This window comes from Oenanthe melanoleuca, chromosome 3, assembly GCF_029582105.1.
Source record: "Oenanthe melanoleuca isolate GR-GAL-2019-014 chromosome 3, OMel1.0, whole genome shotgun sequence".
NCBI lineage: Eukaryota > Metazoa > Chordata > Aves > Passeriformes > Muscicapidae > Oenanthe > Oenanthe melanoleuca.
The window spans coordinates 9,245,047-9,262,771 of NC_079336.1; the positions used below are offsets into that span (position 1 = coordinate 9,245,047).

Consider the following 17,725-nt stretch of genomic DNA (forward strand, 5'->3'; position numbering starts at 1 on the left):
CTGTGTGTAATGAATTCATGAGTCCTTTCATTCCATGGCTCTGTGTATGGTTAGCAGCACCTGACAAGGTCCTTTCACTTCTCACTTAGTGGAGTATCTTTCCAGGTTTTCAGGTAGACTTATCTCCACACTTCAAAGAATATATTGGTGACTTGATTGGGACTGGTGACCTAAATATCAAGTACCTGTGTAATAATCTCAGGGTTTTAGTTAAAGACCTTTATTTAAATGTTTTATTTATTTATTTTATTTAAAAAGATAATCTCATAAAGCTTCTTCCCCTACCACATCATCTGGCCAGTTTTTCCTGTCAGATTCACATGATGTGGTGAACCATACAGAATTTCAAATTTTTCTGGATTTCCCAGTACAACCTGGCAGGCTTTTTCCAATGTATCAAATCAGTGGTTGAAAAAGGAACTTTTACATATAGGGTTTTGGTGTACCCAAATTCTATCTGCAATTGGACTAAATGCATCACTTCCTCCAGTCTTACCATCAGTACTTTCCTGGTCCCAATTACTACTACACTGATTCTTTGTTAGAGAAACCAACAATTTTACACCCTCCTCCTCACTATCCATTTTCAGACACCTTTTCCTTATACTGCAAGCAGAACAGCAACAAGATAATTTCTTTTTCTCTTCCATCATCATCAACACACTTGAATCAGTCACCAAGTCACCTGCATTTCTCAAATAACCTGCATTTCTTTCTTGTTTTATGGCCATTTCTCAATGAGAACAACAAATCTGCAGGATTTCATCCCACTTATCCAATCTTCTGCAAAACAACAGTTGTAGCATGTTATTATAATTTAACGTTCCCATTTCTGGCCACTTTTCATCAATAATTTATAACATCAGCTTGGTTGGAAAGCGTTGCCAGTTCGTTACTAAAGGTCACTCTGTTCTTACACGAAGGAAAATCCCGAAGTTTGTGAACCCCAGGTTGTCTGTGTTTGTAGTGTAACTTACATCAACAAAAACCTTAGAATGGTGTGGGTTGGAAGGGACTTTAAAGTCCATCCAGATCCCATCTAGATACCTTTGTTATAAATGAGAAACAAAAGTCTCGATATTCAGCAAAATTTAGATTGCTTTATTTTATATACACAGAGCAAGCAGCGCTGGGGAAAACGTGAGGGGTCACCGCCCACCCCACACTTCCACCGGACCTGGTTTGCAGCTCCCTTTTTATAGGATGGCTTTCCTTGTAGTAATCAATAATTGCTATTGTTTTGTCGTAGTAATTCCGCCAGGTAAGCAGTGGTGGTCAAAGAAACTTCCAAACTTCCGTGGGACAGCTCTTCGGACAATTGGTCATGTAACCATCGCGTCTTGGTAGATAAAAAACAGAAAAAGTGGGAAGTCTGATCTTTAGCAGATAGTTTGTGATTGATTACACAAAGGCAGGAAACCTGATTCTGCAAAAAAACCTTTCAGACTATGGAAAACCTTTTTTTTTTTTTTTTCTTTTACAAACTGGTATACACAATATTCATAACAGGGGGATTTAAACAGAGTGGGTTTAATCATATAATTTCCTCTATCTAAGTCCACGTTCTTTTCTAATTTTAAGTATTCTGGTTTATACAAACTCTAAAACTGCTACGACTGACACGAACCATTTACCGATTATCACAGCAGCACTCCCATTCCCGCGCGGGACAGGCCCTCACGGCGCGGCCCGCAGCGCGCACAGCCGCCATGGCGCCGGCCGCGCCCCGGAAGCGGCGCCATGTCCGCGGCGGTTGCCGGGGGAACGCGGGGCCGGGCGGCCGCGTTGCCGTGAGGGCTCCCCGCGATGTTCATCTACCTGTGCAAGAAGGTGCTGCCGGGGCCGCGCGGGGCGGCGGAGGGCAGGCTGCTCTGGGCCGGGGGAGCTGCTCTGGGCCGGGGGAGCTGCCCTGGGGAGTCCCGGGGTTCTGGAAGCGGGAGGCGGCGCGGCGCTCCCGGAGCGCTGCCGGCTCTGCGCCGCCGGTTCGCTCGGCCTGGCTCGGGGGCTGCTTGGCTCTCCGCTGGCTTATCCAATAGCTCTCCGCTGGCTTATCCGATAGCTCTCCGCTATCCCCCCATAGGCTTTGAACGCGGCTTCTCCCCTGGAGAGCAAACCCCTGTGCACTGTGTGACCCCTGCCGCCTGTTTTCGCTGCTTCGCACACCTTTGAAGGTGTCCTGTTATTATTTACTGCATGAGGGTGGCACAGTTTCATTAGTACTTAGAGTTCTGCCTTCTTTTTTTTTTTTTTCGCGTACAGATTTGTTAATAGAAATAAATTTATTTCTTGTGCTATTGTAGGTGTCTCTGAGGTGTTCAAATAGACTATGTAAAATAAAACGTGGTTTTTGCAGCTGTGTAGAGATGCAAAATACTTCTTTTTCAGATTGGAGTTCCGGGTAATGTTCGATTAAAATGTATTTCCTGGAATAAGACCCAAGGTTTCTTAGCCTGTGGTGGAGAGGACGGATTACTGAAAGTTCTAAAATTAGATACACAATCAGGTAAACGGTGTGTGTGTGTGTGTGTGTGTGTTTTTGTTTTTGTTTGTTTTTTAAAATTCTTATTTTAAGAACAAAACCCACCATATTTAAGAAAGCATAACTTCTTCTCTGAGTTACTTGACAATACTGCATATGTTTAAAATCTGTGCATAACTAGTTATGTATTTCTTCTAACATCAAACTTTTTCATCACTGTCTTATGAATACAGTTTTTCTCCAGCTGGTCTTATTTGACACACAAGTAATTTGTCTGCCCCTTATATCTGCTGGATTTTTCTTCAGTGCTGCTTCTTTATTTTTTTCAGGGCATATAATTCATTCTTTTTGTGTAGGCTTCCTCTTTATTTTGGACCTTACTTTGTTATTTCTTTATTTCTCTTGAATGTGTTCTACTATCTTAATTATTTTAGGGGGAAAGCTCTGTATTTTATTTTAAGTAAATATGTTCTAGGAAAAGTAAGATCCACTTTCAAAAATTTTTAAACTTTTTTTTTCTAAATATAACAAAATGTGATAACCATAGCTGTTATTGTGGAGTTTGGGATTTTTTGTTTGTTTATTTTGTTGGCTTTTTTTCCTGCAAAACTGCTACACCATAAGGCACATATCAATTTGGATGACAGATGTGAATAGCAAACACATGGAACACAGGGGTGAAAATTTCATCCTGCAGTTTCTATGTACTTCCTTTTAAGTGGTTCAATTTATATATGTAAGTAGTGATTAGAGTTTCAGTATTCATAGAAACATGGTAACATGCTTTTTTAGGTTTATTTTCATAGTAAATTTTGTTATTTTTTAGATGAAGCGAAGATAAAGGGAATAGCATCTCCGAACAACATTTCTGTGACTCAAACTCTTGAAGGTCATAGTGGTAAGTGTATTTGGGCATTTGGTCTACTTTTAGTTAGAACAGGAATACAAGGTTTTGTGAAGCTGATAGAGTAATTTTGGTATAATTTTTTATTGTAAATCTAAAATAAAGGTTGTGAGTATTCAGCATGGTATGGAACAGCTTAGCTGTATATTTTTACCATGTTATCTTGGATAAAGCTGTTTCGGTTTTCTTTTTAATAATGCCTATGAGATTTGCTTACATGTTTCAGTAGCTTTCCATTTTCTTCTGAAGAAATGAAAATTGGTTCAGTAAACCTAATTTCTGCATTTAAATATATTGCAATTTTTCCCATTATTGACAAATACAGAATGTGTATATGCACAGACTGCAGTGTACAGACAAAGTTTAGAGAGGTTAGAAAGAAAGCTGTAGAAGGATAATGAGTGAAAGTAAAAATTTAATGCAGCAAAATTAGGGAGGACTTAAATTTCTCACATGAGAGATGCTGAATGGTCATCACTCATGGACAATGGAATATGAAGAGGATGCTAAAATCATTGCATTATTTGAAGAAGTGGACTCTTTTATGAGGAGTTGTAGTAGAAATCTGCCAAGATTCAGGTTATTTTAAGGGCTTAATTAAATTGGATTGGAACAAATTAATTGTGAGGAATTGATTTAGTGAATACTTTGAATGGATGTCTTCAATTCAGAAATAGATTACTACTACCTTAAAAATCCCTGGCATTCAGAAAAACTTTCATTTGCATCTGTTGATAAAGTTCATGGCTGAAACACTAAAAATGGAAAGGATACAGAGAAAATGGGTACCCAGCAGTGAGGACAGGAAAAAGTGTGATATAAGTTGATCTACAGTATGGAACTGGCAAAAGTTAAAAGATGTTTCAAATATTTATGAGTGGGATCTCATATGAGGCTTGAGGGTCTGAAGGATTTGTGTGTGAAGTGCTCTTTTGGGTAATTGTCAGGGAGATTATGTTTTAAAAGTGCAGCAATAGTGAGGATCAGACTACTCAGAGGAGGAAAAACCCAAGCTTCCTACAGCAGTAAAGTATGGTCAGTGTCCCAGAGTGTCAGAGGTGGTCAGAAACTGCAAAACCATGATTTGGGATTTGGATATGGAATCAACACTGAGCAGGGTTTGGAGAGGATATTACTCCAGTGGGTGAATACAGAAGCAAAAGGAGCTCTTGAGCAGAATTTTCAAAGAGGAAATAAGTGACACAGAAAGAAGTCTACAACTAAATCAAAATCAGCAATGCAAATTTCTGAAAAGCTCCAGGTTGATTCAGTTGGATGTTCTATTTATAATTAATTACTTAAATAAAGCTAATAAAAAGCTTTTTATCACTTTCTAGGTTTTGTGCAGGTTGTGACATGGAATGAACAGTATCAAAAATTGACTACCAGCGATCAAAATGGCCTCATCATTGTGTGGATGCTCTACAGAGGTATTCTGCAGGATAAACTTGAGATGGGATGATATTCTGTGTCATGGGAAAGTTTTTTTCCTCACCTGCAGTTTTGGCAGTTATTTTTTTGAGTTTTTATTTTGCAGATTGTGTAGCTCAAAATAATTTGAAAATGATTTTCAAATTTTATTGTAATGCTTTATTTTTTTATAGTGTAGTCACATGTGACAAGGCATTTGTTCTGCAGAGCTGCCATAGAGGAAGATACCAGTACTTAGCCATGTGCTTGATAAACTGCTCTAAATTTTTTATCTCTGTTGCTTGGAACACAATATGAAAAATATATTGTGCGGTGAGCACAAACATATTAGTAGACTGCAAGAACTTATCAACACTGCATGAAGGATCAATTAAATACTCTCATAAAAACAATCTTTGGAAATGTTTAAGGTAGTGAAGCAATGTACTAACCAATGTATGACTATAATTATCTTTTATTGCTCTTGACCCTTTCACATACACATATACTGTGGTTCACTGGAATTCATTTGTAAGCCAGGAAATCTCACAGTCAAGGTAGCCACTTTCCAACATGTGGGAAACAAAAAGAAAATAAAAGGTTTTCCTATTCTCTTGGGCATTTTAGTTTAATGAAAAATGGAAACAAAGTCTTAGCTCTTCCTCTCATTTCAGGAGTAAAGAATAAAAGTCTTTCTGGCTGATATATGGTGGCTACTGTCACATAAATAATCTTAGTTTTGGAAAATAATCAGTAAATTACTTATTGCCTATTCCTAGCAAAGCCAATTTTTCCCTCTGTTTATGTTTCCTGTTGTACTGTCAGTTCTGAAATTACTGAAGCACAGAGCTCTTTCTGTAGGGCCCATCTTGGACTTTGGCTCCCCTCTCCGAGTCCTCATTTGTCACCATTCGCTTCGGAAATGAGCAGCTCCCATGGGAACGCTGGGTTCCACAGTAACTGTGGCTGTGTCTTCTGGGGACACTACTCTAGTCTTGCTGGGCTTTTACTGAAAGGGCAGTTCAGTGATTAACATGTACCTTGAGTCCTCTAGAGGTTTATCAAATCACAAATGTAACTGTTTTTCTTTCACTTCTAACAGGTTCTTGGTACGAGGAGATGATAAACAACAGAAATAAATCAGTGGTTCGAAGTATGAGCTGGAATGCTGATGGACAGAAGATTTGTATTGTATATGAAGATGGAGCTGTGATTGTTGGATCAGTGGATGGTAAGATTTTAAATCCTACTAACTTGTGCTATTACACAAATTTGTAGTATTATATACAGAGTGGCTCTGTTTCTCTAGGTAAATACAATTAATAGTTACTTTGACTTTAGCTGTTTTAGTTTTTACACTGGTAACTTGCATCCTGGTTTTAATTTTGTGGTGTATTTGTTAAGTGCAGTCAATGTTTTGTTGCAGGCAATCGCATTTGGGGAAAAGACTTGAAAGGTAGCCACCTGTGCCACGTGGCCTGGTCCTCTGATAGCAGAATTTTACTCTTTGGAATGGCAAATGGAGAGATCCACATTTATGACAGTCAGGGAAATTTTATGGTAAGTTCATTTTGGTATAATTAAGGATTATAATGATAATATCAGGATATAATAATAATTACAAGGTTTATAATTGACTTCAACAGGTATAAAAGCTCACTTCCTCTTAATTTATTTCCTATTTGTTTAATTGGTGGACATCAATACTGAGAACTGGACAACCTCTTGCACAGAGCTTTTATTCAGGAGTTCTGTAGCTTTTAATTATAATTATTTCTTTTTTGGTAGCTAAATGATTATCAACTAATGCCTTTCGGCCTTGACATGGTTGCTGAACATGTAAAAGTGGGAATGGTCAGACTGGTGAAATGTAGTGAAACTCTTTAGGACATCTGAAAATCTTTACTTTCAAAGATGTTTGTGATGATAGGTCAGATTTAATATTTTTTAGCTGTTGGTTTTTTCCTCCTTTCATTATTTGGAAGAGCTAATGCTGGCTTAAAGGATATTGACTTCTTATAGCTTCTGCTTCTTAAAGTATTAGCATGCTTTTAGAAAAAGCAATAGTTTATATTCCTATTGTTTCTATTCTTTAGAGAAAACCTGGTAGTGAGTGGAAAAATAAAAGGAAGTAGCTATAGTATGTTGTTGAGTTCCTGCAACCTAGATTTATTTATTTATTTTTTCTACTTGCTTAAAGTATGGGAATATGACTATAACAAAATGCTAAGTTAAACACTGACTTTAAAACCAGTGCATTTGGGACCATGTTCTTAACTTTTCAGTGCTTAATATGTTGAATTTTCTTATCCTTTCCATTACCTTCCTAGGAAAGTATCTGCTACCCTTCCCATTTTCTTTTCTCTATGCTCCCCCTGTATCTATCTTTCTTCTCACTGTGTGATTCATAGTATTTCCAACTGTTACAAATTACTGAAGTTCTTTAAATAATTTGCCATAATTTCCCCCACCATATCAACAATATGTATGGTTGTGCTCTCTCTCCCATAATTTACCTCACATTCCTCTTTGAATTGATCCAGGAATACTGTTATCTTTCAGACAAACCCTTACTTGTGTTACCAGGTATTCTGGGCTAATTACTGCAAAAGTTATCTTAATTGGTATTCTAATTTGGACACTCATTTTTTCCAATTACTTTTATATGTTATTCAGCAAACTTTAGTCAAGAAAGCTATTGTTTTGTTGCTGTTCTTGGGGTTTTTTTGGTTGTTTTTTGAAATATTGTGCCCAGGAATGGTTTGAAATAGAAATTATTTTTTGCACCATTCCAGGGGGTTTCTTGTGTCTATGCACATGTGTGAGTGGTGGCCTTTTTATGTTGTTGGTTTTCTTTGTTTTACTTTTCAAAGGGTGAAAATGTGAACATTAGGGTACTCATAGTTAAAAAGATGTTTTCATATGTCTGATCTGGCTTTGATTATATAAGGAAGTTTTTCAAACCCATAGGATTCTGAGAACATGAAAATTTTTCTTGGGACAGGAAAACAATTTTGCTTAGACATCTTGTCTTTTGCAAGTGTCAGTAGAGATATAAATTATTCTTTAAATAACATGTTGTATATGACCTTAATTAATCATTCTTGTGCAGGTGAAAATGAAGCTGAGTTGTTTGGTGAACTTAACTGGAGCCTTCAACATTGCTGGGATACAGTGGTACCACGGCACCCAAGGCTACGTTGAACCCAACTGCCCTTGCCTTGCTGTCTGTTATGACAATGGGAGATGCCAGATAATGAGAGATGAGAATGACTACAGTAGGTACAAAATGTAGGATGCAAGTTACTGAGCTTCTCTTGACCCAAAATTGTGTTGATATTCTTAATGTTTGTTCTTTAAAAACCTAGATCCTGTTTTGATTGACGCTGGTATCAATGTAGTGTGTGTTCAGTGGAACTCCAATGGAAGTGTCCTGGCAGTGGCAGGCTCCCTCAAAGCAGCTTCTCAAGACAAAGATGTCAATGTTGTGCAGTTCTACACTCCCTTTGGTGAGGTAAAAATATTTGATATACAGTGTAAATATTAGGGTTTTTTTATTCTAAATTTTATTATGTTTTGCTACAGGGTCGTTACTGGTGGAATTTGTATGCCAAAATGTAGGTGTTTAGTGCTCTGAGGTATCCATCTGGGATATCCACATGGATCTGGAAACATCTGGAAACAGGACCATGTACCTTTTTAGAACAACAGCATAGTGGCCAGCACGAAAATCCAAGTGCCTCTCAAAACACTAATGATAGGATAAGTGTGGTGTCTAACTTTGAACACCAGATCCCTGAGATGAGACTAGGGGTAAGCAGTTTGGAGCTTAGGCAGCAGTCAAGATGTCAACATCTGTGTATCAAATCCAGAAGTACTTGTCTTTCTACACTGGCTGTGTAAGAGACATAGACATCTCTAGAACAGAAGCTGAAAATACAGCAGTGAATGAGTAGTGGTATTAAATACTTGGTATTTGCTCTTTTTTTATAGAATCAGTAAAACTGGCAAAAAGGCATCTTGTATCAGTAAAAGCAATGGTTCAGAAACCTCAGAAAAGCTGAAAAATGAAGTTTTTGTAAACTTCATTTGGCTTTGGGGCTATGGTTTTGTAAATGGTTTTGTCCATCCTGGCTTTTTATGGTAGATGAAATGTTTGATAGTTGAGAGACAACTGGTCAATGTAATTTTGTTGTGCTATTTTTGCCTTACCAGGTAATATTTCTTTCCCTCTTAGTAATATACCTGAAAATCAGTAAGTTAGTGTTATGTATCAGAGTGTGATGAAGTTTGTCCCTTGTACAGAGGAAGGGTCAGCTCTGAGCTGTGCTGTGAAAGGAGTTCAGATCCAACATCATCTGTAGGAGTTGCCTTAGTTGAAAGGATTTAATGGCACCAAAGGTTTTGGCAATAATATTGCATCTCTGGTTGCTGATGTCTTTTGGGTTAACTGAAACTGGTGTCCCAGATTTCGTATTTAGTGTTTAGAAATAAATTCTTCAGGTTTGAGGATTATTTTGTTCTCATTCTGATAATCAGATATGGACTTAACTTTCTGGAGGAGCATTTTGACTTGGTATTTGCATCTGATCAAAGGCACAAAATAGGCACTCAGATAGAAAGTTAGACCTGAGCATCAATATTCTACTCAGTAAAATGTATTTTATAAATCCTAAGATTATTCAAAAATATACAGTGAATAAATGTATCTTTTATTACATATATCTATATTATTTGCAACTAAAAACACAAACAAGGGCTCTGGTGGGACTAAGACTACAGCTTTAGAAAACATTTTCTTCTATTTGTTTCCTTCATTCAATTGAAAATTCTTCAGCAAAATAAAGATATTTGAAAAAAGATTAAAAGTGTACTGACTGCCTTTCTTAGATTCTTTTGGTAAGGGGATAGAGAAGAGGAAAATGTCCATTGCCTCACTGAAAACTGTGTACCTCTGCAGCTAATTGATTGTGTGCTATTGACATAGAATAGGGATATGTTTTTGTTTGTTTAAGCTATCAGCTGTAGTTAAGGGTGCTGTACATGAACTGACCAATACACTTCCAGTGTCAGTGAAACTTCTGAGGTGTGTCAGGATCAGTACTACTGCTGTGTTTTAATTGTGACTGAAATCATAAAGGTGATTCAAATTACCAGCCAAAGGGAATAATGTTTATACTGTCATTCTCTATCTACTGTTTATTTCTTCAAGCTTGAACTGTCACTGAGTCCTGTTGTTTCTTTCTCTCTGAAGAAATAAAACACAAATGACAAAATAAACCAAACCTAAGATGTAAGAACACATTATGGTGTATACCTTAAATATCTGTCTTTGCATATGTATTGCAATTTGAGAATTGTTGTGGGATACTGTAAAGAATATTGATAGGGTTTTTGCATCATCTGTCAAAACTGTACTTTATGTATTTTAGAGTGGCTTTCTTGTGATAAATTCATATCTTTTTCTTTCCTTGTTCTAACCAAGCACTTACGTACGCTGAAAGTTCCTGGCAAACTGATTTCTTCCTTGGCCTGGGAGAGAGATGGACTGAAAATTGCACTGGCTGTTGATCATTACATATATTTTGCAAACATTCGTCCACGCTACAAGGTATGTAGTAATGTAAAACTTAATTGCATTAATAAGTTTCCTGTTACTTATTCTGTTTCTGATCAGGTTGAAAAGTACCTTGCTCTAATTCTAATATACATATGTACATATATGTGTGTGTATATGTATATATATATGAAATTAGTGCTTAACTTACAGCTGCAGCTTGATCAACACTACTGACTTGAAGTATTAGTGGAATGTGAAGGTCTGTCTTGGTGATGCAATGACTTAGCCATTGCCTTTACATGCATTTGGAGTTTCAGTTTCACAATAAGGAAACAGAACTGGGCACAATTTAAAATTTGGTAGGAATTGAAGATGTCATTAGGAAAGGCTCTTGTGTTTTCACTGGGCTGAGTCATATGATGGGAATTGTTTGAGCCTTACTTTACTGTCTTTTTTTTTTTTTGGGTGAATTATTCATTTGAGCCGGGAAATTTGAGTAGATACCTGAACCATAGGAATGAATGCAACCTGATAGATGTACTTCCTGCTTACATTTCAGTTCACAATATGCTTCTTACAAGTGTGTATTCATCCAATTCTAAGTAGTGTTTTATCTTGTCTAGTGCCCAAGTTTTTTCATTTTTTTTTTAGGAGTTAGAACTATTTCACTTAAATTTACAGTTTAACAAATAGTAGCAATTACTATCCAGTATAAAGTATTGTATACTTTTTTCCACATCACAGGATATGTTCTTTAATCATCAGTGTATAGCCACTTGTAATTACAGAGAGAGAGAGAGAGCAATGTGAGGAACATCCTGCAGTTATATTGAAATGTATTCTTTCACTTGGTTGTGAAAAACCATTTGTCAGGGAGTTGTAAACACAAATCTGCTAGAAAGCAATTTCAGATAGTTTGTTGTAAATCTTCTGGAAAAGACTTTGGAAATCTGAGCTGGAAATTAGTCTTGCAGGAGATGCTACCTAATGTTTATTCTGGGAAAAGTGCAACAGCTGGAACACAGGCCTGTTTCTTTTTCTTAAACTCATCAGTATCTAGGAGACCATGTGTTTTTCAAGATCTGGCACAGTTTGCAAATTAATAATACTTTGGAACTTCAGTTTTAGAAACTGCATGTGTAAGCTTATTTTTTTCCATTTTCCAGTTGAAAAGGAAAGAGATGTTCAAATTAATTTATTTCTGCAGCAAATAACTCTTAATATGTTGGTAGTGTACTCTATTTCAATATTAAATATTTTTATGGTGAATGATAGATGTTTTCCTTCAATAAATACTTCTGTGTTTTGATAATATAAGTAACTCCCTTTTAGGGATTACATATTCTGAAAGGTGACAGTTGTTAAATGGGAATGATTCAAAGCTGTAATTATCTTAGGCTGGATTGGAATTAATGACCTGGAGACAAAGAGTTAATATCACATTACCAATCTAGTGAATAATCTGTTTTCCTCAATTTTTCAATAAGCCATAATAAGAGAAAGTGGGTTTTAAATTAACAGGACAGTAAAAACTATAAATTGAGCTGATCTTTTTTTAAACTACTCATAGTTTGCATGGAGTTGTAATACTAATTTAGAGTCTATAGGTCTATTCTAGAAGTTTTTCTGTTGATGCTATAGTTTGTCATCTTGGTTTCATTTCCTGAGGAGTGTGGGAACCTCTGTTGCCAACACTAATAAGTTTTCTCCCTAGTACATGCTGATGCAGAGAATTCTATTAGTTTTTCTACAATTGCATAATCTTTGAGTGTTTTGCTTTATGTCTCATTTATTTGACAGCTTCACCTCCTTCCTATTTTCTGATTCTGTTGTATTAGAAAGGATTTTCATTGTTAGATTTTGAGCTTTGAATCAGTCGAATGCAATAAAATTCAACCTCATTTATATTCTGTTTCTTTTGCCTTTTTGCCCTTTCTCCTACTTGTTACAGGAATAATTACATTCTTCTGGGAGGCAGGGAGGGGTTTTCTCATGGTACTGATGTGGAAGAGGTGATGTGAGTTATTGCAGTGCTCCTATATAATTACTTATTTTTGTCAGTTTCACTGTTTAAGGTATTTATTGTATTTCCTTTGGGAAATGAACTTTGGGTTTCCAAATCAGTAGTCACAAAGAAAGCATTTTCATGGCAAAAAGCATCATCACAGTGGGTGTTTCTGAATAGCTGCTGAAATATATAAATATACTTCTATACCTACTGAACAAGGAGGAAACAAGGTGAAGTGAGATCTTGTCACATTTTAGATTGATCCATCAGTTATGAAGTTACACTGTGAGAGAAAAGCTGCTTTTGCCAGTTTAATATTCCAGTATATTACCATGTGAGCTGTATTCTCAAAATAAATCAGTCTGTCACTTGACAGGTTAGAAATATTGAATACTAATTGTGTATATGAAATAAACTCTTTCGTGTCTGTGAACAATTCATTATTGCATTATTATAATTTCTGACTGGTTTTGTCAACGTTGTCTTTCTTGGCAGTGGGGTTACTGTTCCAATACCGTTGTTTATGCCTATACCCGAGCGGATCGCCCAGAGTGCTGTGTCGTTTTTTGGGACACAAAAAACAATGAGAAGCATGTGAAATATGTCAGGAGCCTTATTTCCATAACAACTTATGGGGACTTCTGTGTTTTAGCAACTAAAGCAGATGAAAGCCAGCCTCAGGTAAAATCTGTCTTAATTTTCACTTGAAATGCTCTGTTCCACGTGTCAGTTCTTTACAGCAGGAATAAGATGAAATGTAAAAGTCTGAATCTGCCTTAGAGTTGTGTCAGTTGTCATTTGGCACAGTGGCATGAATGGGCTCAGTGTTTAAAAACACAGATTCCCCCCCCAAAAAAAGAAAGTAGCTGATTAACTGCATCTGCAGATCAACTCCTTGTAGCCATTAGTAGCCAAATAAAAACTGCAGATTAATTTGCTTTAGTAATATTTGGAACAGTTCTCCAGAGACAAGGTTAAAGCATTGGAATGGTAATGAGTATTTTATCAGTCAGAAATGGGAAAAAAGGGGCAGTTTTTAAGATGATATAAATTACATTTTACTGCAAACTGTTTTGTTTATTAATTTATTTTATATGTAATCACAATTGATAAATGTATCCTTTGGTTAATGAATGTTCAGTTAGTGTGATATTGTTACATGATTTTTCTTGTATAATCACTTTAGAATTATTTTCTGCATCACTTATATATTGCTTACAAAGGAGGAGCATGAGACAGAGTCATTTGGTGGCATGGTAAAAAAACCCTAAATGTGCTTTAGTGCTGCTTTGCTTCATTGTGCTATAAATGGTATACTGTCATATGGACTAAAAACATAGTATTATGTACCTGTAAACTTTTGGTGAAGTTGAGTGCAATAAAATTATTTTCTGAATTGTTATTTTAAAGGAGGAAACAAACAGTAGAGATACTTAGTGCAACTCTATTGAGCATAAGTAAGAGATTTAATTTGAGCACCTGAAAATTACAGATAATAAGGACCTTTCATTTGTTTTGAAATGGCTCCAGTGTAATTATTAACACTGTGAGTTGCCAGATTTTAGGAAATGAAGCACGTAAGCTTATGGGTAGCAGTTCATTAGAGTTGTTATCTGAAAAACTGATTTGGTTTACAAGAGATTTTGGTCATTAGAATTGTAATTTCAAAATGGCAGAATTTACAGCCATAGCTAATGGAAAAAGACTTAATTTCAGGAGGACGTGTTTAAAGCTATGGCAAGTAGATGTGTTAGTAAGTTAAGGACTCAATGTTGATATCCATAACAAGGCTAGATAAATCAGACAGTGGAAACTCCCTGCCCTGGCACCACCGTGTGGGTCATATGCCTGTCTTGGATACTGTTACTCCATCACTCCTTGACAGGCTCTGATCTGCTGACTTGGAGTCTCAGAGATGATTGGAAAGGGCATAAAAGAGAAATCTATTGTAGACTCAATGTGGGGATAATTTACCAGAGAAGAATTAATGTAAATGTGATGGAAATAAAAAAAAGAGAGTTAGAAAAGCCATGTGTGTTTTCCTACAAAGGCAGAGGCACAACATATTTTTTTGAAAATAGACATTTGAGAATGCTGGTGGAAAGTTTAAGTCATGAACAAAGAAGTAAAAATACTGTTTTTCTGAGGTACTTACTGATGGTCAAAGCAGAAAAAAAAGTAATGAAAAGAAATCCATGTTCAGCTCTTTTTCTTTGGAAGAATGAAGTTTATACAGTAGATGAAAAGCTAAATTGAGCTGCTCTCATGTGGTGAATAAGATGTCAGTCTATCAGTTTAAAAGGACAGCTGTACAGTTACTGTAGTCTGCTACCACAATTACATGGATTATTCAGGATGTGAAAGAGACATGAAAAACTAATTACATTTCAGTTCCTGGAGAGTCAGATTAACAGCTCTTGGGTAATTGACATTTTGGTAGCCCTGTAGATTTTATTTATTTTATTAAATAAGTTTAAAGACTAGACAGTAAAAGTTGCTCCTTAATTTCCACACTTCCCATTCAAGGCATTTCCCTATGCAATAATCATTAAGATAGTTAATCCTTGATTTAGTTCTGGAGAAATAAATACATGAACGTCAAACAATGAAGCATTGGTGCCTAGTGAATTGTTACGCATTTGCATCTTCCTGAATTGAACAGCCCAGTCTCTGAGGTAACTGTGCCTATTAAAGCCTTCCTGAGTGAGATTACAAGAAGGGCAAAGCTTAAAAAAAAACCAACCTCATCACTTCTGTAGTACCTGTGATACTGCAGGGCAGAGGGAGAGCCTTATTGACAGTTCTCCCCACACTTTTGGAGGTTTAAGGAGATGGACATCTGCAGAGGATAGAACAAAGATCCTAACTGCTGGGAGTCCATTAGATTATCTTTTGCATGAGCAGCTGATGAGAGTTAAGTCCCTGAGTCAGTGGTGTATCATGCCTGTAAATACTTGCAGTGCAGTGTGTGCCTCACACAGCAGCAGGGGAGATGCTGCCTGCCTTGCCCATGTGTTATCTGTGGACGTGCTGCTCCTACTTGTTGGATTTTGTCTGGTAGATTTGCTCCCATGCATAAAACAGCTGGTTACTTGCCTGTTTTGTACTCAGTTTATAGTGCTAATTGGCAAATAGCTCATTACTCTCGTGCTTATGCTGCTTTGTATTTTCTGCAGTCATGGTCTCTGTGTTCTCTGTTGCTGATGAGCATTAAAATGTGTGGTGTGGGTTATGAGATGCACCTTCTCAGAAAACTGTGTGCAGCTTACTGATCTACAGAAAGTGTGTTAGTAATGACACTTGCTTTTTTTTCCATACAGTATGTGCTGGTTCTCTGCAATTCTATTGGCACACCCTTGGACCCAAAATATATTGATATTGGTAAGCAATACTTGCAATACTCTTATTCTGTAATTTGTGTTGGAATTGACCTGTTATCTGTTAATAAAGATAATGGCTTATCAAACCAGTAACATTGCTTGTCAAATTGGCTAAACGTAAACTGATTCTTCCAGTTAATGCAAACTTGCTACTTTTTTTTTAAATTGCTGTCTTTTGGCAATTCAGTTTTTCCTTCACAACAGTGGTAATCCAACTTCTTTTTAAGAAAAACTTTGTAAAGGGTCCAGTTGTATCAGGCGAAGTGAAATAATTTGATTTGGACTTTCATTTAAAAGTAACTTGTTGCTGCTTCCCAAATAATGTAAGCATCAATTTCTTGTTTCAATGTTGATAATACTTTTTCCTTATCTTCTTCACAGTTGTTTTATCTAAGTAGTTTCAGATTATAAATTAAAATTAAACTATAAAAAATCAGTGGATTATAACACAGGTATGAAAGCACCCTCAAATCCTAACTCGTGCTGAATTCCAGGCTTTCCCTGCTGCTTGTTTGCTGCAGGTGTGGTACAGAACATTGCCAAGTAATTGCAAGCCAGTTTTCTGTGATTTTTGCTTGAGAATAAATATCATTGATTATTTTCCCTTTAAAAATATGAGGGAATTGTAGACAAACTGACAAATCAATCAGTTTTTGGCTAATGAATCCACTTCTATTGGTTCTGGTTTTTGCTTTATTTTATATATTTTTCATTTTTTATTTGAGTTGTTAGCCAAATAAATCTGAATTTGGATTCAGAGTAGACACTGTGAACTCTGTTTGCAGTTTTCTTTTTGAACCTTGATTCTTTGATTAACTCTCTTGTTTTGTTGAAAAGCTAAATAAATTATCTAAATTTATAAAAATATTTATTTGCTTTTGAATGAGAGGGAAGACTCTATTATGACAAGAACCTCCTTAATTTTTTTGATGTAAATTGCCTTCTAGAGCCATTGTTTTATCCTCTGTGCAAAAAGAAAGATTTCTGTCTAAATTAGTCTCGGTAGAAAAGTTAGTTTTAAGTCATAGTGATAATACTTATTAATTATCAATATTAATTAATTATTAATATTAAACAAAACCCAGCCATTCTATCTGATAAAATTGATGGGTAAAGTTTTGGTAAGATAGAAATTATGAGGAAAGTAAGGTGAAGAACTGTTGAACAAGGAAGTAACAACAATTCACAGAAGAATACAAGTAGGAAAAAAATCAAGCAAAAATTAGAAATAATTGAGATCATAAATGATTATTTTCCTCAAACAGTTCTTGTAAATGGTTTTATTCCTTATATTAACTAAGTTGTAAGTATAATTTTCTAATGTCCAGTTTTTTGGTGATAGCAGGAGGAAATCAGCCATGAGTCATACATATATTTTGAAATTCATGCCCCATATTGTAGATCATAATTAAAATGAAGAGTGTGCTCTGATGATTGAGTATGACTATTTTGTCCTATGGAAAGTTTATGAAATATTGTAGTAGTTTTAGTCTTGTGATTTCTGTTTCTGTCCCTTTGATGTCCTCTGGCCACCTTTTGCAATTGGGCAGCCATGTCAGAATCTTAAGGAATAACATGTCCAGGAGGTTCAGTACCAAAAATGTTCCCAAGACTGGAGGAAAAAACATCAAAAAACGGTCAAACAATGTCCTCTCCTGCCCAAAGAAATAAAAAAACAAACCAACCGAAAACAAAAAACTTAAACCCAGAACAGCATCCCATGAAGTAAGATGATATGATAGGTGGTAGTGGTGTGAGTTGGGTACCTGTTTTGTCCCTCTCCTGTGTCTCTGCTCCTGATCAGATGTCTGCACTGTATGTGCCCACTGGTTTCCTGCACTTACTTGGCAGCTGGGATTGGGGTAGTGGGAGTAGTTCTCATTTCTGCAGCTGACATCTAAAATAAGTTGAATGAATCATGAAGGGGGGTCTTTTTGCTCTCCACTGGGTATGAAGAAGCCCAGGGCAGCCAGCTCATCTCTGT

At 36.3% G+C, this 17,725-nt stretch overlaps 1 protein-coding gene across 2 annotated transcripts in view; it reads left to right on the plus strand.

Moving 5' to 3' along the window:
* Nucleotides 1–1,715: 1,715 nt before the first annotated feature.
* Nucleotides 1,716–17,725, plus strand: part of WDR35 (WD repeat domain 35) — a 41,895-nt gene continuing 25,885 nt past the window's right edge. For both annotated transcript variants that reach the window (XM_056486312.1, XM_056486313.1), the window contains exons 1-11: nucleotides 1,716–1,830; nucleotides 2,386–2,503; nucleotides 3,306–3,377; nucleotides 4,721–4,813; nucleotides 5,896–6,024; nucleotides 6,220–6,353; nucleotides 7,906–8,071; nucleotides 8,162–8,307; nucleotides 10,279–10,404; nucleotides 12,857–13,042; nucleotides 15,682–15,742. In XM_056486312.1, the coding sequence (XP_056342287.1) occupies nucleotides 1,807–1,830; nucleotides 2,386–2,503; nucleotides 3,306–3,377; nucleotides 4,721–4,813; nucleotides 5,896–6,024; nucleotides 6,220–6,353; nucleotides 7,906–8,071; nucleotides 8,162–8,307; nucleotides 10,279–10,404; nucleotides 12,857–13,042; nucleotides 15,682–15,742 (1,255 nt within the window). In that variant the 5' untranslated portion in view covers nucleotides 1,716–1,806. The remainder of the gene's footprint in view (nucleotides 1,831–2,385; nucleotides 2,504–3,305; nucleotides 3,378–4,720; nucleotides 4,814–5,895; nucleotides 6,025–6,219; nucleotides 6,354–7,905; nucleotides 8,072–8,161; nucleotides 8,308–10,278; nucleotides 10,405–12,856; nucleotides 13,043–15,681; nucleotides 15,743–17,725) is intronic.